We start from the raw sequence: 19,227 nt of genomic DNA, 5'->3' as shown, positions 1-19,227 counted from the left end.
TTTTCTATTCCTCTCAAGTTTTCGAAATTATGGTGTGCAAAAAAAACTGTTCTGAAATTGAGAAAAAAATCATGGCCGACCAATTCCTAAAGGCTAAACAGAAATAATTTGTTCTTATGAAATTAATGTATTTTTATTGCTTGTTTATTTCTCGTGCTGAAGCTTGTTGAATCAAGCCTGTGGTTAAATTATTAAATTATTTGTGGCAATCAAATTCAATCTTCTAATCATCTAATATTAATGACATTTCAAATGACCTCTTAAAAAGGGATACCATAGAGATAGGTATATGTTTCATTCCTCCCAAAATCAAGAGCTCTTCCTGAATATTTTTGATCCATTGATTCAGTAGAATTGATTAGTATTGGTGGCCAAGGGGATGTAGCTATATAGGTACCTTCCCTTCAGAATTAAAGGTTATACAACTTTGAATAATTCTATGATCGTTTTTTTATCAATATATATATATCAAAGATTTGATATGTAAATTAGTAAAATGACGTAATTGATTTACAACTGGACGTATAGACCAATCACAAGCTTTGTTTAGAAAAGTTCAGCAAGGTTTGCCGTGACCTAGATCGGGGATATGAAAAATTAAAATCAAAATAATTATTATTATTCAACGACGATTTTTTGGACATACCTCGGAGGTCCTATAAATTAACCCATATTTTCGTTCGTTCGCACCATGAACATATAAACGACTGGACATCTATCTTTTATTATCTCTTTGAAGCGAGCTTCTTTTCCGCCTGTATTTCAAAATTTGTATGAAAAATCCGACGATATTCCGTCATAATTTTATTTCTTTGAATTATTTAGGTAAAAAGATTTATAGAGCTTGAACATTACTCCTAATGTACAAAAAGATTATTTTCGAATACAAGTTTGTAATTTATTTTATCAACATTTCCAACTCTGAAATGCACAATTTCAACTACGTGTATACTTTTGAATCCCTTTTGTCACTCCAAAAAATATTTTTATGACTTGAAAAAAATAGCTTACCAAAGCTGAGAGCCTGTGTAATAAGAATATCGAAATTAGAATGTGACACTCTCTAAAATTACTAGACACTTTTAAGTCAGAATTTAGAAATATTAGTCGGAGTTTTGACAGGCTGATGATGATTTTGCCTCTTTTATCTTTGTTATGATATAGATAAAAGACTTGAGAAGAGTAGAACAACAGAGACTTTTGTCGAACTTTTGACGTTGTTAGTATTCCCAAGTGGTATATCATCAAAACCTATTGTTTCATCTTAACGAGGCGGCAACGAAGCTAGCAGCCCTTTCTACAAAAAGACAAAGGAGATGGATGTCCAGTCGTTTAAATATGTTCATGTTCGTACAGAGCCCGATTTTTTAAAAAAATATTCCTGGAAAACCGGATTTTTGGCATTTTCTCGAGATTTCACCATTAGTTTTTCCAATTTTTTGCATTAAGATGCGTATATTAACAATTCCCAAAAAATTTTCCAGCCGGAGTTTTGAGAAAAAAAATTTCCGGACGAACATGCAGGAAATATGCAGGAAATTGCAGTTTTTGCAGATTTTCATCGAACTTTTTCTTTGTTTTTTTTTCAAACAAAAACATAATTTATGACAATGCCCACGATTAAGAATGGTTCAATTTTCAATGACACTATTTGAAGCTGGAACTTTCTAAAAATCGCTGGAAAAGCCGAGAATCGCTGGAAAAACAATTTTTCTTGAATTTCTTCAGTTGTACTTGTCTATTTGTCATGAGATTTTGGACACTGGTGCAAAATGGCTATTCTTAAAATGTTAGCGGGAGCCTGACTTTCGAAAAATTATCTTCCCGGCCGCCAAAAATGCTAGAAATATGCCGGAAAAACCAGTTTTTACAATTTTCTCAATATTCCATCATTAGTTTTTTTCTGATATGTGTTACGATGTTATGTATTCATGTAACTTTACGATCTGTGTTCGCTCGTCCGTTCTTTTTTCACGATCTTTTCCATTTTTTTCTTTAAAGGTTTTCTACGGGAATAAAAGGAGCTTATTTTAGGCAGTGTCTTCATGCTGAGTCAGGTAACTTAAAGCTACCTTTTTACGCAACGATATCCTGGAAAAAAAGTGAAAGATCGAAAGTTTTTTCGAGATGTGACCTCACATTCTATTGCTTTTGTAAACAAAAAAATAGCAAAGATGATTTCGAGCAAATTTACAATCAAATGTTTTGTGAAATAGAAAACGTTCTATTTATCATAAACATAAAAAAATTGGCCTAATTGGACTTGAGTCCCGAGTGGGATTCGACATTCAGACAAAGGATTTTCGTCGATTTTGTACTTAATCATAAATCATTCATATCTATACCTTTTTGGGTTTTCTTTGGAATCGATTCTATTCCTCTTCTCTCCGTTATTATGCGTTTAAAATAAGTCCATTCTAATTTGCCGGAACCCGATTTCAACGTCATTGTAACACGCCCGGAAAAGTACTATACCGATTTAAATTTTTGGAAATGATTGTCCGTGTTTGTAATACTCTCGGGTAACTAATAGCCGCCCCCCGCTAATTAACGTATTTTTCAAGGAAGGCAGAGTACTATATGGGAGAGTAAATACATAGTGTATTCCACCTTCTTCAGAAATATTCAAAAACGTATTTTTTTAAAGAAGGCGGAATACTATGTTAGGGCAGAAGTCCATAGTAGTGTATCCCACCTTCTTTAGAAACATTCGAAAGGGTATTTTTTAAAGAAAGTGGAATACTATGTTAGGGCAGTAAGTCCAAAGTATTTTATTCTGCCTTCTTTAGAAACATTCGAAAGTGTATATTTTTTTAAGAAAGCGGAATACTATGTTAGGGCAGTAAGTCCAAAGTATTGTATTCTGCCTTCTTTAGAAACATTCGAAAGTGTATATTTTTTAAGAAAGTGGAATACTATGTTAGGGCAGTGATTCCAAAGTAGTGTATTCTGCCTTCTTTAGAAACATTCGAAAGCCTATTTTTTTAAAGAAGGCGGAATATTATGTAAGGGCAGTAAGTCCATAGTAGTGTATTCTGCCTTTTTTAGAAACCTTCGAAGGGGTATTTTTTTTAAAGAAGGCGGAATACTATGTTAGGGCAGTAAGTCCATAGTAGTGTATTCTGCCTTCTTTAGAAACATTCGAAAGCCTATTTTTTTAAAGAAGGCGGAATATTATGTAAGGGCAGTAAGTCCATAGTAGTGTATTCTGCCTTTTTTAGAAACCTTCGAAGGGGTATTTTTTTTAAAGAAGGCGGAATACTATGTTAGGGCAGTAAGTCCATAGTAGTGTATTCTGCCTTCTTTAGAAACATTCGAAAGCCTATTTTTTTAAAGAAGGCGGAATACTATGTTAGGGCAGTAAGTTCATAGTATAGTAGTGTATTCCGCATTCTTTAGAAACATTCGAAAGCCTATTTTTTTAAAGAAGGCGGAATACTATGTTAGGGCAGTAAGTCCAAAGAAGTGTATTCCCCCTTCCTTAGAAACATTCGCAAGTGTATTTTTTTAATGAAGGCGTAATACACTGTTTGGATTTTTTGTTCCAATATAGTATTTCGCCTTCTTTAGAAATTTTGAAATAAGGAAATCGGGACTCAAAATTTCTCGTTGCTATATATAGTTTTAATTGAGTCCCGAATCCAATATGTTCGTAAAGTAAATCGGGACTAAAAGTTTCTCGTTGCTATATATACTTTTACTTGAGTCCCGAATTCAACCTTTCCGTAGACCAATTCGGGACCATCCCGAAATTTACATTTTCAAGACAAGCTATAATTAGCCCGTATAAATAAAGATCTGCCCCACACTTCCCTGATTTTCAAATTCAAGTCGCCGTATCCATCTTTTCAGTGACTCAGATATTAAATATGTATTATTATATACTTTTACTTGAGTCCCGAATCCAATATGTTCGTAAAGTAAATCGGGACTAAAAGGTTCTCGTTGCTATATATACTTTTACTTGAGTCCCGATTTTGCGTACGAAATGTTTGGATTCGGGACTCAATTAAAATTCTCGATTTGGCCTACGAAATGGTTGAATTCGGGACTCAAGTAAAAGTATATATTGTAACGAGAAACTTTTAGTCCAGATTTACCTTACGAACATATTGGATTCGGGACTCAAGTAAAAAAATTTTTTTCATCCGATTTCGACTTCTTTACCACGGACTCAAGTTAAATTAGGCCAAAAAATTCCAAATAGTATCAGTAAGAGTATGTTTTTATATTCAATGTATTTTCATTTTTTCAAAACCTTTTTCTATTCATGTCGCACTTGTTTTTACTACATCAGCATCATCAGACTCTGGATGAACATCGAATGAAACGGTTTAGAGCGAAGTATTGTCTTTCCATTGCCAAGCCTAAGATCTTCGCTGATGACACATCTTTATTTTCGTTAATGATTGACCAACTTTTGAGCTATGATGAACTAAATAGAGATCTTGCAAGAATAACTGAGTGGGCTCGTCACCCGGGGGGTACTAGGGTTGCGGGCTGACGGGGGGTGCCGCCCGACTTTCGAACTTTGGACCCTTACCGGGACTAAAAAGGAGAAAACTAAGGGAAATTTTGGGAATTTTACGACCCTTAGCGGGACAAATTTGACCCGTTTTGACCAAATTTCGATCTTTCAGGGGGAAAAAAGTTGAAATTTTCCTATTTTTCCGACCCTTAGTGGGACTGAGATTTGATGTTCTGAGTTTTCCGACCCTTAGCGAGACTTTGGAAGTCCAAAAAAAGTACCCTTAAGGGTGGCACATACTGTACCCTCCATTTGTCTAAGTACCCCCCCCCCCGGGGCTCGTCAATGGAAGATGTCTTATAATCTTGATCCCACGAAACAAGCTGTGGAAGTCCGAAAGTCTACTTTTCCAAAAGGCTCTTACCTGCTAATGTTCCGGTTTTATCTTTCAATAATACTGGCATAAGAACTAGTGAATGTTAGAAGCATCTAGGTCTTTCTTTGGATTCCAAACTCTCATTTTAGTCCATTTAGACAAAAAAATAAAAAAGGCCAATAAGGGTATTGGCCTCATTAACAGACTTCGCAAATATATATCAAGTTGGGCCTACCAAGAAAATCTCTGCTTACTTTATATAAATCTTACATTAGACTGCATTTAGACTATGGGGATATCATATACAACCTGGAAATTCGACTTTTGTGTGAAGCTTGAATCTATCCAATATAATGCCTGCCGTGCTATAACAGTCTGCTTTCGTGGAATGTATCAAGAAAAACTTTATCCTGAACTTGGTCTCGAGAGTCTTGTTGATCGTCGATTTTTAGTAGAAGAATGATCTTATTCTACAAAATTTTAAACAATTTAGCCCCCTCTTATTTACGTAACTAAAGTCTGTCTCAATATAATATGCAGCGGAGACAAAAAAGGCTGTAACTTTTGATAGAATTCGAATTAGATAGCGGTTTTGTGCTCGTTAAAAAGATAATCCGAAGCGGAATATTATCAAAAAAGAAAAACATTTGAAAAATGGAAAAATAAAGATGAAAAATGAAGAAATCGAAAGTGGGAGGCGGGAGGCGGGAGGCTGAAAACGAAAGTGCGTGTCCTATGGTTTCTCTTGTTGTTTCATGGGACAAAAAGTGAGGGTAATACCAAAAAGGCACGCTTATTTTGTCCCTGGGACAATGGAGCAAAATTGATTCGAATCAATTTTGCTACTTGAAATTGAAGTTTTGTACCTAATAATCTAATAAGATTATTAGGTAATTTTTCTCAGAAAAATTACCTACTCTCCATTAAAGATCAATGGCTAAAAGAGGCTAGGGATAAGGGGCACGAAAATTTTTGGTAAGAAAGGTCAAACAACTTAAAAGAGTTACTAAATAGGAGAAATTTGGTCAGCATAAGCAGGCATAAGACCACAAAAACCACAGCGAGCATCAACAAGTTTCGATCTTTTTGGTAATCTCTCTGGGAGTGAGCATCCTCTTGAACTACTGGTTGATACACAACACCTTGCTTCGGCTTTTCGAGATTCAATGTTGATGGTAGTTTCGGAAAAACTCAAGAGAAAAGATGCAAGAGTACAAAGAAAAAGCGCCGCACGCGAAAAAAAATTAACATAACACTTTATAAAAGGCGCTATAAACGTGTGGAACGGTGCCAAATTGCCCGATTAAACATCAATCAAAATTTTGGCGCCCCCTTTGAAAAGCTCTTTTGGCACCCCTCTCAGATCTTTCTGGGGGGTGCATTGCACTCCCTGCACCCCCTGCCAGGTCGCCACTGATTCCCTGAAAAATTTCCGATAATGTACACAATCTCCCTGAGTCTATTTTGAAACTGAGATGTCGAATACCATTTTTCATCAGACATTACAGAGGCATCTCAATTACTCAAGAGGAAATTTTGAAGATTGGTTACTCGAGACCCTAAAATACAAGCTATTCTGTTGTTTAACCGAATTTTCAAAACTGCATTGCCTTTTGCTTGAGAGTGAAAGCGAAAGCGAAAGCGAAATAGAAAGCGAAAGCGATTTGGTTCCAATGTTCATGTATTGTTTATGTGTATGATGAAGAGTTTATTTTGGTGCGAATGTTTTGCTTGTTTTAGCAAATCAGCGTGCACAAAAGCTCATTTAATATTTATCCCAAATCTAGATGATGAAAAAGATTAAAGTAATGAGCTAACCTAGACGCAGATTCTTATACGGAACCACGGCCTTTAGAATGAATACGTACCATGCGCGGAGTATCAGAATCTGCTTGGAAACTATCCATACCCATACCCTGACAGTACATTTTTTATTAAGGAAAAGTTAAAAACATTTTAAGCGTTTCTGGGCTCTAATATTTACAATTTTTTAGAGTAAGAAAAGGTTCCCTTGGCCTAAAATTAGTGACATCATTGTCGACCAAATTTTATATTGCTTTACTTTATGGTGGAGGTGTCGGCCGCTGGGGAGGAGACAGATGCTCCCGGCCACTATTTTCTTGCCTTTGGTCAGTACGACTTTAATTACATTTGGGAGGATTTTCTAAATCAGTCATCAATATTTGTGACTGTTTCAATGTGAATGGGCCGGTACATTTATTATTCATTATTTATTACTCCCCCATTTTAGAATTGCGGTTTCGACCGTTCTTTGATCTAATTCATTCGATCGGAATGTAACTTTTTGTTTTCTCATGCGGAAAATTGAAGAAGTATTATGTTTACTTTCAGCCCCTTTTTAAATCATCTCACATCCCCATATTTCCCGAGATATAGAGCTGCTTATTAGAAAATATTGATGAAAATGAAGAATTGTGATAGAAAAACTCTACTTGCTAAATTCAATGTCCTCCTCATTTTCACTCTCAATTATTGACATCGTTAATTTTTGTAAAATTCTGGTAACCCTTCATATCAAATTTGACATGACACATTTAGTATTTTTTGCGGTTCTGTAGGAATGAATATGTAACAGGTGTTCGTATAGAAGAAAATATTTCTTTTCGTTTTGTGCGGTGACATTGCGTTGGTGACGACATAAAAATAAACACAAAGATGATTGATATCCCCACACTTTTAACAAGATGTTAAATTACGTGGAAACCATCCACGTACTGCACAGGTCAACAGACGCGATTTATTCCACCGTTCACTAAGTTGAACGGCAAATTTCTTACCCAACTGGCAAACAACGTTGTTTCAACGTTTTTCTAATGTTCTTAACGTCCATATAACGTCATCTGAACTTTGAAACAACTTTTTGTGCCAGCCATGACCATTTACCAGGAACATAACTTTCTTACCTTTAGTTTTCGCTACTCTTTACAACCCTTGCAAGGACGTGTGGGGTTTACGAGCCCTTATCTGATATGGAAGATCCAAAAAACAGGCATCCATTTGAATCCAGATGATATTACCACGTCTGACGAGGTTTACTCGAGTGGAAAAAAGTCTTTAAAAGTGCGAGAAACGGACTTTAAAAAAAATCATTTTACTATTTATTTCTTAGTGTAGGTACATATGAAATCTAAAATTCAATGCAAGGTGCGACTTTCCATCATTCTTACATATTTTATATTGATACATTTCGATCAATTTCACGGGCTACATACACCTCACAATATAATGTCAGGCAATTGCTGAGTGCCGGCAATATATTGAAAAGGTGTCCACAATATATTGTCAGCTTGATTTGCAATTTTCTAATAATACATGGGGGATTGTTTACAGAAAGTAAATTCCTTTTTATAATAATAGAGCACATGTTATTTACTTCTTATATTACGGTCCGAAAACGATATTGTCAAATATTGTACATCAATATATTGTGTCGTCTAAGTAGGACCTTAACGAAATCATGGGGGTTTCCAGCGAAAATCCCTAGCGGTCCTTGGGTGAAATTAAGATCAGCTTTAGTTTGAAGTTTGATACCAGTTTTATATTTTCACCCTATTCGACGAAGTATATCAAGCTCTTATTGTACTATCCATTCGAAAACTGAGAATCGTCATCCTTCCAGTTCTGTGTATTTTGAATTACTTCTGGTTGATGACGTTAGAGAGGATGATTAGTCCTAAAAATCTGGGATTCGTCTCGAAGTTTTTTGCCAAGTGTTAATTTGGTGTGAACCATTAATGTCCATTAAATCTCACCTCACCATTGTGTTGTGGTATGGATACCTGGGATAGTCATTGAGGTTTATGACAATCGCATCAATTTAACCAGATGTAGGTTAGATCCCAGCTCCCTCCACCGTTTTGTTTGTGTATGCCCAATGAGCTCACTATAAAAAAAATGAGAGAAGTGATGAATTAATGAGATGCAGAGATCATCTTTGGTTTTTCTTTCAAGAACTTTCTGGTCAGGAAAAAACAATTATTCTCAATTTTAAACAATTCACTTCAAGATAACCAAAGAAAGCATAGGATTTAACAGCACCTATCAGTCAATCTGATGCGTTTTAAAATATTATTCAATATTGTTTTTTTGAAGTGTACTTTTTAAAGGTTTGATCCTACCTTAAAAGTCTATCAAAGATTGCTTTCCAAACTTCTCACTAAAATCCCCAGGCTAAAACCCTATCAAACGACATTCGGTTATTTATTTTCAGTTGAACATGCATTAAAGGTTGGAAAAATAACATTAGAAATTACTTACACCCTAGCGTTGGGACATCACCGTCCGCTGAAGGTTGTGGGACTAAAGTCATATCATCTAACCCTGTTACTGCTTGTGTATTCAAGTCAAGTAGTTTCTCGTTGAAGAGCGACTCTTCGATATAATCCAATCGTAAGGTTTGAATGTTCCATGTACAAAAATATTTCACTTTGTTGCAATAACCATAAAAGAAATCCTCTGAAGGTACGAAGAACTTCAATTGGGAAACAAATGGTGTGATCTCTGTAACAGGAAGAAGAAAGGGTATTGGAATTCACAAATAGACAGTATTGCTTCAATCTAACATAATCGTCTATATCATTTCATATATTTCTCTTCAGAAATTAAAAAGAGGAAATATATGAAATGATTTAGCTCTACTTGTTATTGAGCACTATTTTCTTCACCGTTCTTCATGATTTGATAATCGTCTATATATGTATATAAGAATTTCTTTAGCTATCGAAAAGATCTTGAGCCTCAAAGAGAGGGGAGAGTGGTGTTGAAGTCCAATTTGCTGAGTTGGCAGAGGGCCGTGTAGTTACTCAATGGGACTATTATCTATCGTTTTGGAAAATTTTTGCTGCACCACTACCACTAGTAGTAACTTTTTTCAGTGCTGAAAAAGGGGCACACCAATTAATATGACATAGTATTCGGATAGAAATGGTTTACACATTAGGAGAAGGCAATTATAAAAAAGTATCATTACCTTTCCAAGTCGTGCCAGTATCGAAGGAATATCGACAATTCGATTTCATTGCTCTACAAAATTAAATAAACAAAAAGATGAAAAAAAAGATTTTGCTATGTCTAGAAGAGGCCGAAAAGTATGATGAAGATTTTTAGTTTTCTATACAGGATAACCAATTTTCACATGTTGTATTTACGTTGAAAAACCCTCAGGAGATCTTCTGATAAACTATCTCAACTAAACACTTACAAATCTTCAGCAGGTTCACAAACGAGAATAACTTGTCCTTGTGATGAGGTTGTCACATGTAACCAACTCTTCATGCTCAACTTCGTATAATGTTTTGAAAAATCTGCATGTAGAAAAATACGAAAAAATTACTTATCAGCAAATTTGCCGATTTGGTTAAAAACTTAAGAGAGTATGATGTTAAAAAAATTTCTCTGGAGATTTCTCAAAGTTCTTGGAGATTTAATCTCCGAAAAATTAGGTTGGGATAAATATTGAAAAATATTTTGATAATCTCTAGCAGCTCAATCAATACTCACCTGGTAGGATTTTAACATGGCTTTTTGTGTCGTTCTCACAAGACTTTTGTGTGAAGGAGAATTCAGTGTTGGTAATTTTAACCTCTCCATTCTCTTCGAAAACACAATGTTTGGCATCAGTTTTCAAGACTTTCATGATAGTATGATCTCTCATTACGAAATACATTCCACCGTCATCGAGTAAGGATAATTTATAATCTGCACTGTGTCGAAGCTCGATACCGGTCGCCAGATATATGATTTTCGAATCCTCTTTGAATTGAAAGACATCTTTGCATTTCGAAGCTGCGCTTATAGTGTCACTATCTTTACTTTCCCAACATAGTCCAGATGCAATGTGTTTCACTCGGAAAGGCTCTGCGAGTAGGATATTGTAAAATATGAGAATTCAAAACATTTCATTTTCAAATAAAGTGAGCCCGCCATTTCCTCACACAAAAAAGGTCACAAAGTGTAAAAATTAGAAGAAGGTTCTCAGCTGGCATACAACGTTGTTTCAACGTTAATCTAACGTTAAATGGCCGTTGTGAAAGTCAGATTAACGTTGAAACAATGTTGTGTGCCAGCTGGGTTAATTTTAGATTTTTTTTGAAAACTATTTTGGAAATCATTACCAGTTATTGCCCACATATCATACATGGTAGCCATTTTTGTTGAAACGATTCTTAATGTAGCGATTTCTACAGTTGAGCAAGAAGCATCTTTACAGTATGAAACATCTATATGTCCATTATGTGTTGGTGCAGCCAAGTATGTTTGTGAGATGATCTCATAACTTGAAGGTTTGATAAAATTGTATGTTTCTATCGATATACCAGTGCTTGCAGGATCAAAGGAAGGTGCCTGTTATACATAAAATAATGTTCATTAATGTCAAAAAACTTCGGGCAATTTTTTTTTTGGAGAAAGTCCTATCCGAAAATAAAATATCCGATTCGACGAGTCAAGATGAACAAGTAATGCCTTAACAGAGTTTTAGGAAGAAAATCTTTAAAATTCATTAATATGAAACGTTTTCCAGTACTTTTCTTTAGATTATGACTCTCACTGACTCTTATTATAAATTAAGCCCGAATCAGGGCATATCAGCGACCGTAGTGCAGTGGTAGAGCATCCTGCTACGGTGCGCAAGGTTGTCGGTCATACCAAAGATTCCCAAAATGGTACGCGGTACCTCTCTGCTTGATGCTCAGCAATTAAGAGCAGGATCAAGGGTAAGTGGAGCAATCCAGGGAGAAAGAGTTGCGCCGTCCCCTCCCTTCGGGTAGATAGCTATCGAAAGAGGAGCTTCCGGGTCGCCTCCGACTGCGGTCACAGACTTACTTACTTACTTACTTACTACTTACTTAGGGCATATCATCACTCACCAATCCTTCAACCCAGCTGGCACACAACGTTGTTTCAACGTTCATCTAAAGTTATATAACGTCAAAACAACGTTGTCTGTCTGCTGGGAATACTTACATAAACTTGTAAAGAAGACATTTTATTTGCTTCGTAAGAATAATGAGCGCTTTCCCAAAGATCTATTGTTATCCCTTGATTGAATTTAAAGAGTGGTTCTCTCTTTTGCAGATTGATCTCCGTTACAGCTTTGGGAATCATAATTTTGAAGAATACTTTGAATATTCTTCGGTTGTTTGCGTTGAAAGTTGGATGAAGTTTCAGGTAAGGAGATCTAAATGAAGAAAATATCCAATTACATTTCAAATTTTAACAAAAAAAAAACAACTTTACCTGCCTTACAAAGCAAATGGAATGAAATACCTCATTGCATAAAGCAAAAAGCATATGGACGAGAACAATCGAACGTATAACGGGCAGACAATCAAAGACTTAATACTGCTATGTGCTGGGTTAAAAATATATTTTGAAAGGAAACGTAAATTTGCAACATCTAATTGGACGAGACGGGTTTTTTCTAGGATTCTTTCTCCAATTCTGAGCCATTGATATAAATTGTTAATTAAAAACATGTAAAATTAGAAAACATAACAAATTACTAAGATTTATTCGGTCCCTGCGTAATTATTTAAATAAAAATTATTCAAATCATACGAAGACCTGTAAGACCTTTGATTGCACCAAGAAAAATATTCTGAATAGAGCGGCACAAAACTTGAAATCCACTTACCCAGGATATAGAAAATATGGTTCGGATGGAACATTTGATCGGAGATCGATCGCTAAAGTAATTCTGTCCGTTGATAAGGTGGCTTTCTTTTGTGTGATAGCAAAAATTTCTTTTGGAGTTCCCTTGACTTTGAAGATAACAGTTACATAAGTTTCGCTGTCTGGTGATGGGTTGGCTGTGAACTAGAAAAATAAAAGAATTACAGTAAAGCTGCTATAACATGCCATTAATTCGAACGGTTTCGCTGTAAATACAGATATTGTAGTTGCAAAATCTCGTAAACCTCGTAATCTCAACAACTCGAATATATTTCGAGCTTGAACGATTTCGTTTCACACTTGCCGTTCGAGCTATGGAGATTCTACTGTAGTTTTGGTGAGGTTTAACAAAATTTAGCGATTAAGTTTTTTACAAAAAGTAATTTTGTGCTTCTCCGAAAAGATTGATTTTCATTTTTTCTACATCATTTGATTTCCGGTCAAGTGGATCACAGAGATAACTTTCCTGTATGGAAGTGAAGATAAGGATAGGGATATCTAACCTTTCCTTCGATGTCGACTTTGAAATTCTTTTTCCCGGTATCAGTCGAAGATAGCGTAAGTTGGCGGGTTTTGGTCTTTGCATGATCGACAATCAAATCTCCATACGATGAGTTGAATGTAAAAGTGTAGTCTGACATTCCTGAAGTATCACTAGTAAGCGCTTCGTATTTGCTTGATGAATCTTTCAAAGATTTTGGATAGACTATAATATCTGAAAAATAAGAAAGATTCATTTTCATTATTGAGCACGTGGTTCAAATCTTTAAAAAGTCGATACGATACACTGCGATATGACTCTAAAAATAAATTACTATTTGAAGAAACTTTGTTGTTTTTGATTTGTTTCTGAAGTTCATTTTTAAACTAGTCGGAGATTTTATGTTTTTCTGTTCGTTAAAGTTGAAGTCTTGTCCAAAATGTGAAAATATTTTTTTCTTTTACCACTCTGGTCATTTGCCGCTTTCTTCGTGAAAACTGTTATGTCAAACTTTTTGGTCCATTCGATTTTCCAAAAATTAACACTGAAGTGCCCATCGATGTTGAATAATGGTTTACAGCTTGTATAGCATTGAGGTCGAACGTCAGGGTCATCTATCGCCCCACTACCAATATCTGAGAGAAGAAGAATACGAAAGAAATATGTATATTCTAAATAATAGCATTGGCATTGAAGTAACATTGGATGATGTTAAAAGTATGGATTTGTCTTTTCTTCCCACACCAACTGGTTAGCCAGCTGGCAGAGGGCACAGTTATCACACAAATGACAGATTGAAACTAAAATTTACCGCTAAATTTCGAAAAAAATATCAATCGTAAACAAAGGAATTGCTAGATTCAATCTGTCGTCAAAAATACGGCGCATTTTTTAAGGCTTCACTTTTTCTTGCCTGAGAAAGGTTAGAGATTCTACTCTAGCCCTTCGGGCTTTAAACTCAATGGTTATCCCATTACATCCATCCTTAAAGATAATGGTTTATAAGAGTGATTGAAAGGGTTGTAAAAATCACCGTAGTATAAGTAAGTTTGCGACCGCAGTCGAGGGCGACCCGAAGGCTCCCTTTTCTCTAGCTGTTTACCCGAAGGTAGGGGAGGGCGCCACTCCTTTCCCTGGATTTCTCCACTTACCCTTGATCCGTCTCTTTAATTGCTGAACATCAAGCAGAGAGTTATCAAGTACCATTTTGGGAATCTTTGGTATGACCGGGCTGGGGATCGAACTCACAATCTTGCGCACCGTAGCTGGATGCTCTACCTTCATGCTACGGCCGTAGTTTATAAGAAAGGAAAACTCTCAAAAACATTGCAGATACTTACAAGTATTTCTGCAATCAAAAGTTTTGTGTCTGTTTGCTCCATTGGGACAAGAGGATGAGCATGTCCGTTCTTGTTTCCTGAACCATGGTCCCCACATGTTTTCTTCTTCACATGCGTTGAACGATCCCCATGCACTCCAAGGACTGGTGGTTTCTGCAAAGAATAAGATTGTAAATTCTTTACACGCTTTCCTGTAAGCATTATACTGTCAATGCTCTCTGTAAATGTACTCTCTAATTCGATTTCCAAGTTATATCGTATATCATATTATTTTGAAAAGAAATATGTGATTGTGACTCGAGCAATAATGTGAGCGCAAGTTAGGAGAAAAACTGGACCTCTGAACCAATCTTCTTCAATATTCTTAAGGTGCCGAAGATACAATTTTCTAACTCAGTCCTAACGTACTTTCAACTTTCAACTTTTAAATCGATTGAGAGAATGAGAGAACAAAAAACCTTCAAGGGACTTCAGATTTTCACCAGATCTTTAAAATGAGCCTCAGGTATAAGGGGCTGGCGTGTATGTGCGCCGTTCTAACGGTTCATTCAACTTTTTATGCACTCTAAAAATCGAATGGGAACTGGCGTGTATGTCGAGCTCAGATCATAGGGCTTTGACCGTTCTTGGGGATAAAATTGCGGCAAAAAAGTAATTTTTTAGAGTCTTCAGAGGTTTGTGTTCTGCTTCTTAGAAAAACATTAGAAAAACCGTCCATTTTCCTTTATTAATCATGAATTTTTCGGCCTTTAAAAGGACTAAGTTGGCTGCTGATGAGTTTGAGTTGCTTGTTTTAGAAAAACAGCACCTTACCTGGTACACAAATTGTGCCAGAGAGAACGTAACCAGGGCAACAAAACCGAACTTGTCTGGTCATGACTTTCGCCACAGATACGTAGTAGTATTCTGTCGCATACCTATTATTGAAAAATGTGATAATGTTAAGAGTCACAGATATCTTACAAAAACATCAGATAGAGCTACTCTACATTTCCCAAGCAATGGTAGTTGAAGTATAATAACCCGCCATATTTGCTAAAAGTAGACCATAGTTCGTTACTGGCAACATGAAGACTTGGATGGCCCTAAGCGAGGAGGCGGGAGAATGGTCTTGACTGATCAAATTACCAAACATTGGTCTTCTATGGTATTCTTTAGCAAAGATGGTGGATTAATTTGCTTCAGCTAGAGACGAGACATCTCAATCTAGTGTTTTATATAAGATATCTGTGTTAAGAGTAAACAAAAAAGTATAGATTGTGGCAAATTTCTTTTGTCTTCTATAATATCGGTTTGTATAAAATGAAGCGCGCAGCGCAATGGGCCTTTAAAGCACAACTTGACTTTGAAAATTTGACTTTGTCGGGGCCTATGCGCGCAATTATCAATCGAGGATTCCACGCTAAAATCGAACTACCTAACTTTCTATTGTGCGCATGCGTAAGAAAAAACCACATATCATTAATACTTCCAACTTATATGGTCAAATCTTTCTTTCTTAATTACATAGTAGAAAAAAGTTTAAATTAATTAAATCTTTATTGCTCGCCCGACTCGAGTTTATACGTTGAAAAAATTCGCTCCTATTGTATAGCGATTCTGCAGCGGAAAAATATGCTGATAATGCCAACATTGCTGGTCTTTACGCCGCTTAGGCTTTCTTGTTTTTTGTTTGAAATAGTCGTCTAACTAAGATGAATAAAGATTCCCATTTTGTTCGTCGTAGGTACCTAGTACCCATTTTGCCCGATCACCCGGAGTGTTTTTCCACTTTTCGTCTCTTACCTGTATCTAGTACAACCTTGACAAATACCCCAAGGACTGGTGCAACAACCATCATGATAACTTTCGTATTTTGCCCGAGTACGTATTTCACTTATGTAACTATTGTATGTCTCCGTACGTGTGCAATATCTAAAATGTTTAGAAAAATTTCAGTATTATCACAGAAAGGAGCTCTTTTTGGACCTACCCCGGTGGGGTGGAGGTCCTATATAAATCAACCTGTGTTCGTTTGTTCGTCCGTCCGTTCGTTCGTCTGTTACCAACTTTTCTCAGGATTGTATCATAAGAATCTTTTGATTTTTGGTACAAAGGTGCAAATGGTGGTGGCCAAAATGTAACAGAGCCCAATTTTCGAGAAAAAAAAATTTGGGGCAAATTTCAGTCAAAAAACGGCTAAAAAAAGGGTTTTTAAGGCTTTGTGAAAAATTAGAACTTTAATTTTTTCTGATTTTTTGCATGAAAGTAGGGTAACATCATTGGTAAAAAATGGTTGAGGCAGATTTTCAAAAAAAAAGATATTTCGGCTCAAAAAACGAATCTTTATCTATAAGAATCGCTATTTATGAGCATAGATCAATGTTCTTCGTAGTCATAACATAATTTATTTTATTAGTTTTTTTAAAGATGAAAATGTCAAAGATTTGGCAATTTTGTGGAAGCTTTTAGCATCGCTGGGGAGATAATAGGCAATTTACAGGTAAAATTCTCTAAAAATTAGCATTCTTAGGTATAGCTTCTAAATTCTATGATAGAGTTGTTCTTGTAGCATATTCTTAATTTTTTGGCCAATTTCATCATGGATATTCTTATGAAAAAAGCGTGTGTCTCTTTGATGCCCAATCACATCAGTTTAAAAACAATAGAAGATATTATGATTGAAAAACATAAGACCTCAAATAACGATTCATATTCTACACCCCTGTCTCACAGCCCCGGTGAAACTTTTTCCTACCTACAGTGGGAATAAAAATTTCGATTTAAATCTCAATGGAAACTCTCCAAGGTTAAAAAATAAATCTTGTAGGGATGATTTTGGAGTGAAATTTCTTAACAATGAATTTCAAATGGGGATGAAATCAAAGCCAATTTCCCAGTGGGGCTGAAATTCTGGGGTATTTTTCCCACCGGGGACGAAATTTTTGCCAAATTTCTCAGTGGGGCAGGGGCCCCAGTGGCTCTGTGACACTGGTGTTATTCTCCAACTTACCGTCCCAGCATGACATTTGTTACTACGATCTCTACGTGGAAAAAGATCCACAATAAAGTAAAGAAAAAAGAAATTTTCATGTTGCTTATCAAAAATATCTCTGACCTCCAACTTCTTTTAGGAAGACACTAAAAGAATTCCAATTTTTAATAAATAAACTTCAACAGATTTATTTTAAGTATATTTTTTGGTCTACAAGTGTCGTAAATAATTTAACCATTTGATACTATTCATTGTGCTATGTAATTTCAATGATGCACAACTTTTTTATAAGCATGGAATGACAAACTTCTAACAGCTTTATTATATAAGAAAACTCTAATGTCTTTTGTCTTCAACCCTTATCGAAAGGATGCAAGACAATCAAACGAATCGATGCATTTACTATAATACCCTCCTAATACTCTAAGACTTTTTTGAGGAATTACATTTGTTTATATCCACGAGACAAGGATAGAAGAGAGATGTTTATTCCTTAGATTGCCTTAAGGTCTCTGACCATAGTGAATTTTTAATATTTGCCACTTACAAAATGTAAATTTCTACTTGATGTAGTACACAAAATTGTGGCATGTTATACCTACATATTCTGTTAGGCCAATTATCCGTGAGTCTGAAAATTTAAGAATCGCAATGAAAAGATTTGATGAAGAAATTTTTTCCGAAAAATTTAAAACAGTTCAATTCTTTTCAGACAGTTTGAAAAAAACTTCGAAACAAAAAGGTTAATTACTCATTAAAACTTAGCACTTTTTCGTTTCTTACAGAAAATTGGCGGTTAGTGTAAAACACAGGTCACAGGTCACAGGTCACGGGTCACAGGTCACAGGTCATACAAATTACAGACCGGAAAACTGTAACGCACTCGTAACATACAACTCATAACATAAGTTCCTGAAAATATTATATGTAATGGAAATATAATATCAAAATATGTTATTTAGAAGACTTAAACGACAAATCATCAACCCCAAATATTGACAACAAATGACACTTAAATTATGTAGATAATGACGTTATCTCAAATTATGAGGTTTTGTCCACCAATTGACATCAAAATATTTTTCATGCATAATAGGATGCTGACGCTGCACGTACAAGTGGATATATATTGACAGGTTTTGAATACAATAAATACTCCAACAGAGCTGTTTTAGAGATATGAAAATAGTGACGTCATTTTATCAAAAATACAAAGCAGGGGATAAAAATATTGAAACATTTATAAAATATAATCCCATTGGTGCTATTTTCATCAATTCTTGTTATCATACCCAAGGTGATGCAGGAGATAAAATGAGATATGACATAGTGATTGTGAAATAGCTATTTTCCTGTTAGGGGACCGTTTAAAGCCAAAGGTGAGATCAATGTTTTTTAATACGTATTCTTTGTATATAACATACGTAACATGCATATAACATTAAAAAGATAATTTTTATTACATGTGTGATATAGGTGTAATATATAATACAAGTATTACAGGTCTGTGTTATACACGGCATGAAACGCGAAAGCACGTGGTAAGCATGTGGATAGATTTTTGGCTTTAAAATAGTTCTAGATCAATAAAATACCTTTGGAATTATATTTTTGACGTTAACAACTGTTTTTCAAACATTTTCTTTGTGTTTTACAGTACTTGAAGCTGACCTGTCAACACTGACCTGTGACCTGTGACCCGTGACCTGTGACCCGTGACCTGTGACCTGTGACCTGTGACCTGCGTTTTACACTAACTGGAAAATTGGTATTGGTTTGCAAAAGGTGTCATGGTGAAAGAAATATCACCCGGGAAAAAACATCAAAACAAAAATACGTATGTAACTGAACGGAATAAACATCTTGTTATTTAATTATAAGAACATCAAACACTTT

General features: G+C 35.5%; 2 protein-coding genes across 2 annotated transcripts in view; one reads left to right on the top strand and one right to left on the bottom strand.

Moving 5' to 3' along the window:
- Nucleotides 1–19,227, top strand: part of LOC136805314 (uncharacterized) — a 98,085-nt gene that overhangs the window by 35,060 nt on the left and 43,798 nt on the right. The window lies entirely within an intron of this gene.
- Nucleotides 8,018–17,448, bottom strand: LOC136805316 (uncharacterized). Its single transcript, XM_067061902.1, has 14 exons — nt 17,350–17,448; nt 16,143–16,271; nt 15,171–15,274; nt 14,358–14,510; nt 13,482–13,652; nt 13,040–13,251; nt 12,499–12,680; nt 11,829–12,042; nt 10,979–11,207; nt 10,365–10,721; nt 10,066–10,168; nt 9,835–9,887; nt 9,123–9,365; nt 8,018–8,748 (listed from the first exon to the last, which is right to left on the bottom strand). The coding sequence occupies exons 1-14, from the start codon at nt 17,427–17,429 to the stop codon at nt 8,678–8,680; spliced, it is 2,301 nt and encodes a 766-aa protein (XP_066918003.1). The 5' UTR covers nt 17,430–17,448; the 3' UTR covers nt 8,018–8,677.

The sequence above is a fragment of the Clytia hemisphaerica genome, unplaced genomic scaffold (assembly GCF_902728285.1).
Source record: "Clytia hemisphaerica strain Z4C2 unplaced genomic scaffold, Clytia hemisphaerica genome assembly, whole genome shotgun sequence".
NCBI classification, from domain to species: domain Eukaryota; kingdom Metazoa; phylum Cnidaria; class Hydrozoa; order Leptothecata; family Clytiidae; genus Clytia; species Clytia hemisphaerica.
This window is presented reverse-complemented; position numbering and strand designations above follow the sequence as displayed.

Excerpts from the sequence above, each read along its gene's own strand:
- LOC136805316 (XM_067061902.1), bottom strand. The coding sequence starts at position 17,429 with ATGAAAATTTCTTTTTTCTTTACTTTATTGTGGATCTTTTTCCACGTA. Across the intron at positions 16,272-17,349 it reads ACAAATGTCATGCTGGGACG|ATATTGCACACGTACGGAGA; the intron begins GTAAGTTGGAGA and ends TAAACATTTTAG. Across the intron at positions 10,169-10,364 it reads CCATGTTAAAATCCTACCAG|ATTTTTCAAAACATTATACG; the intron begins GTGAGTATTGAT and ends TTCTACATGCAG.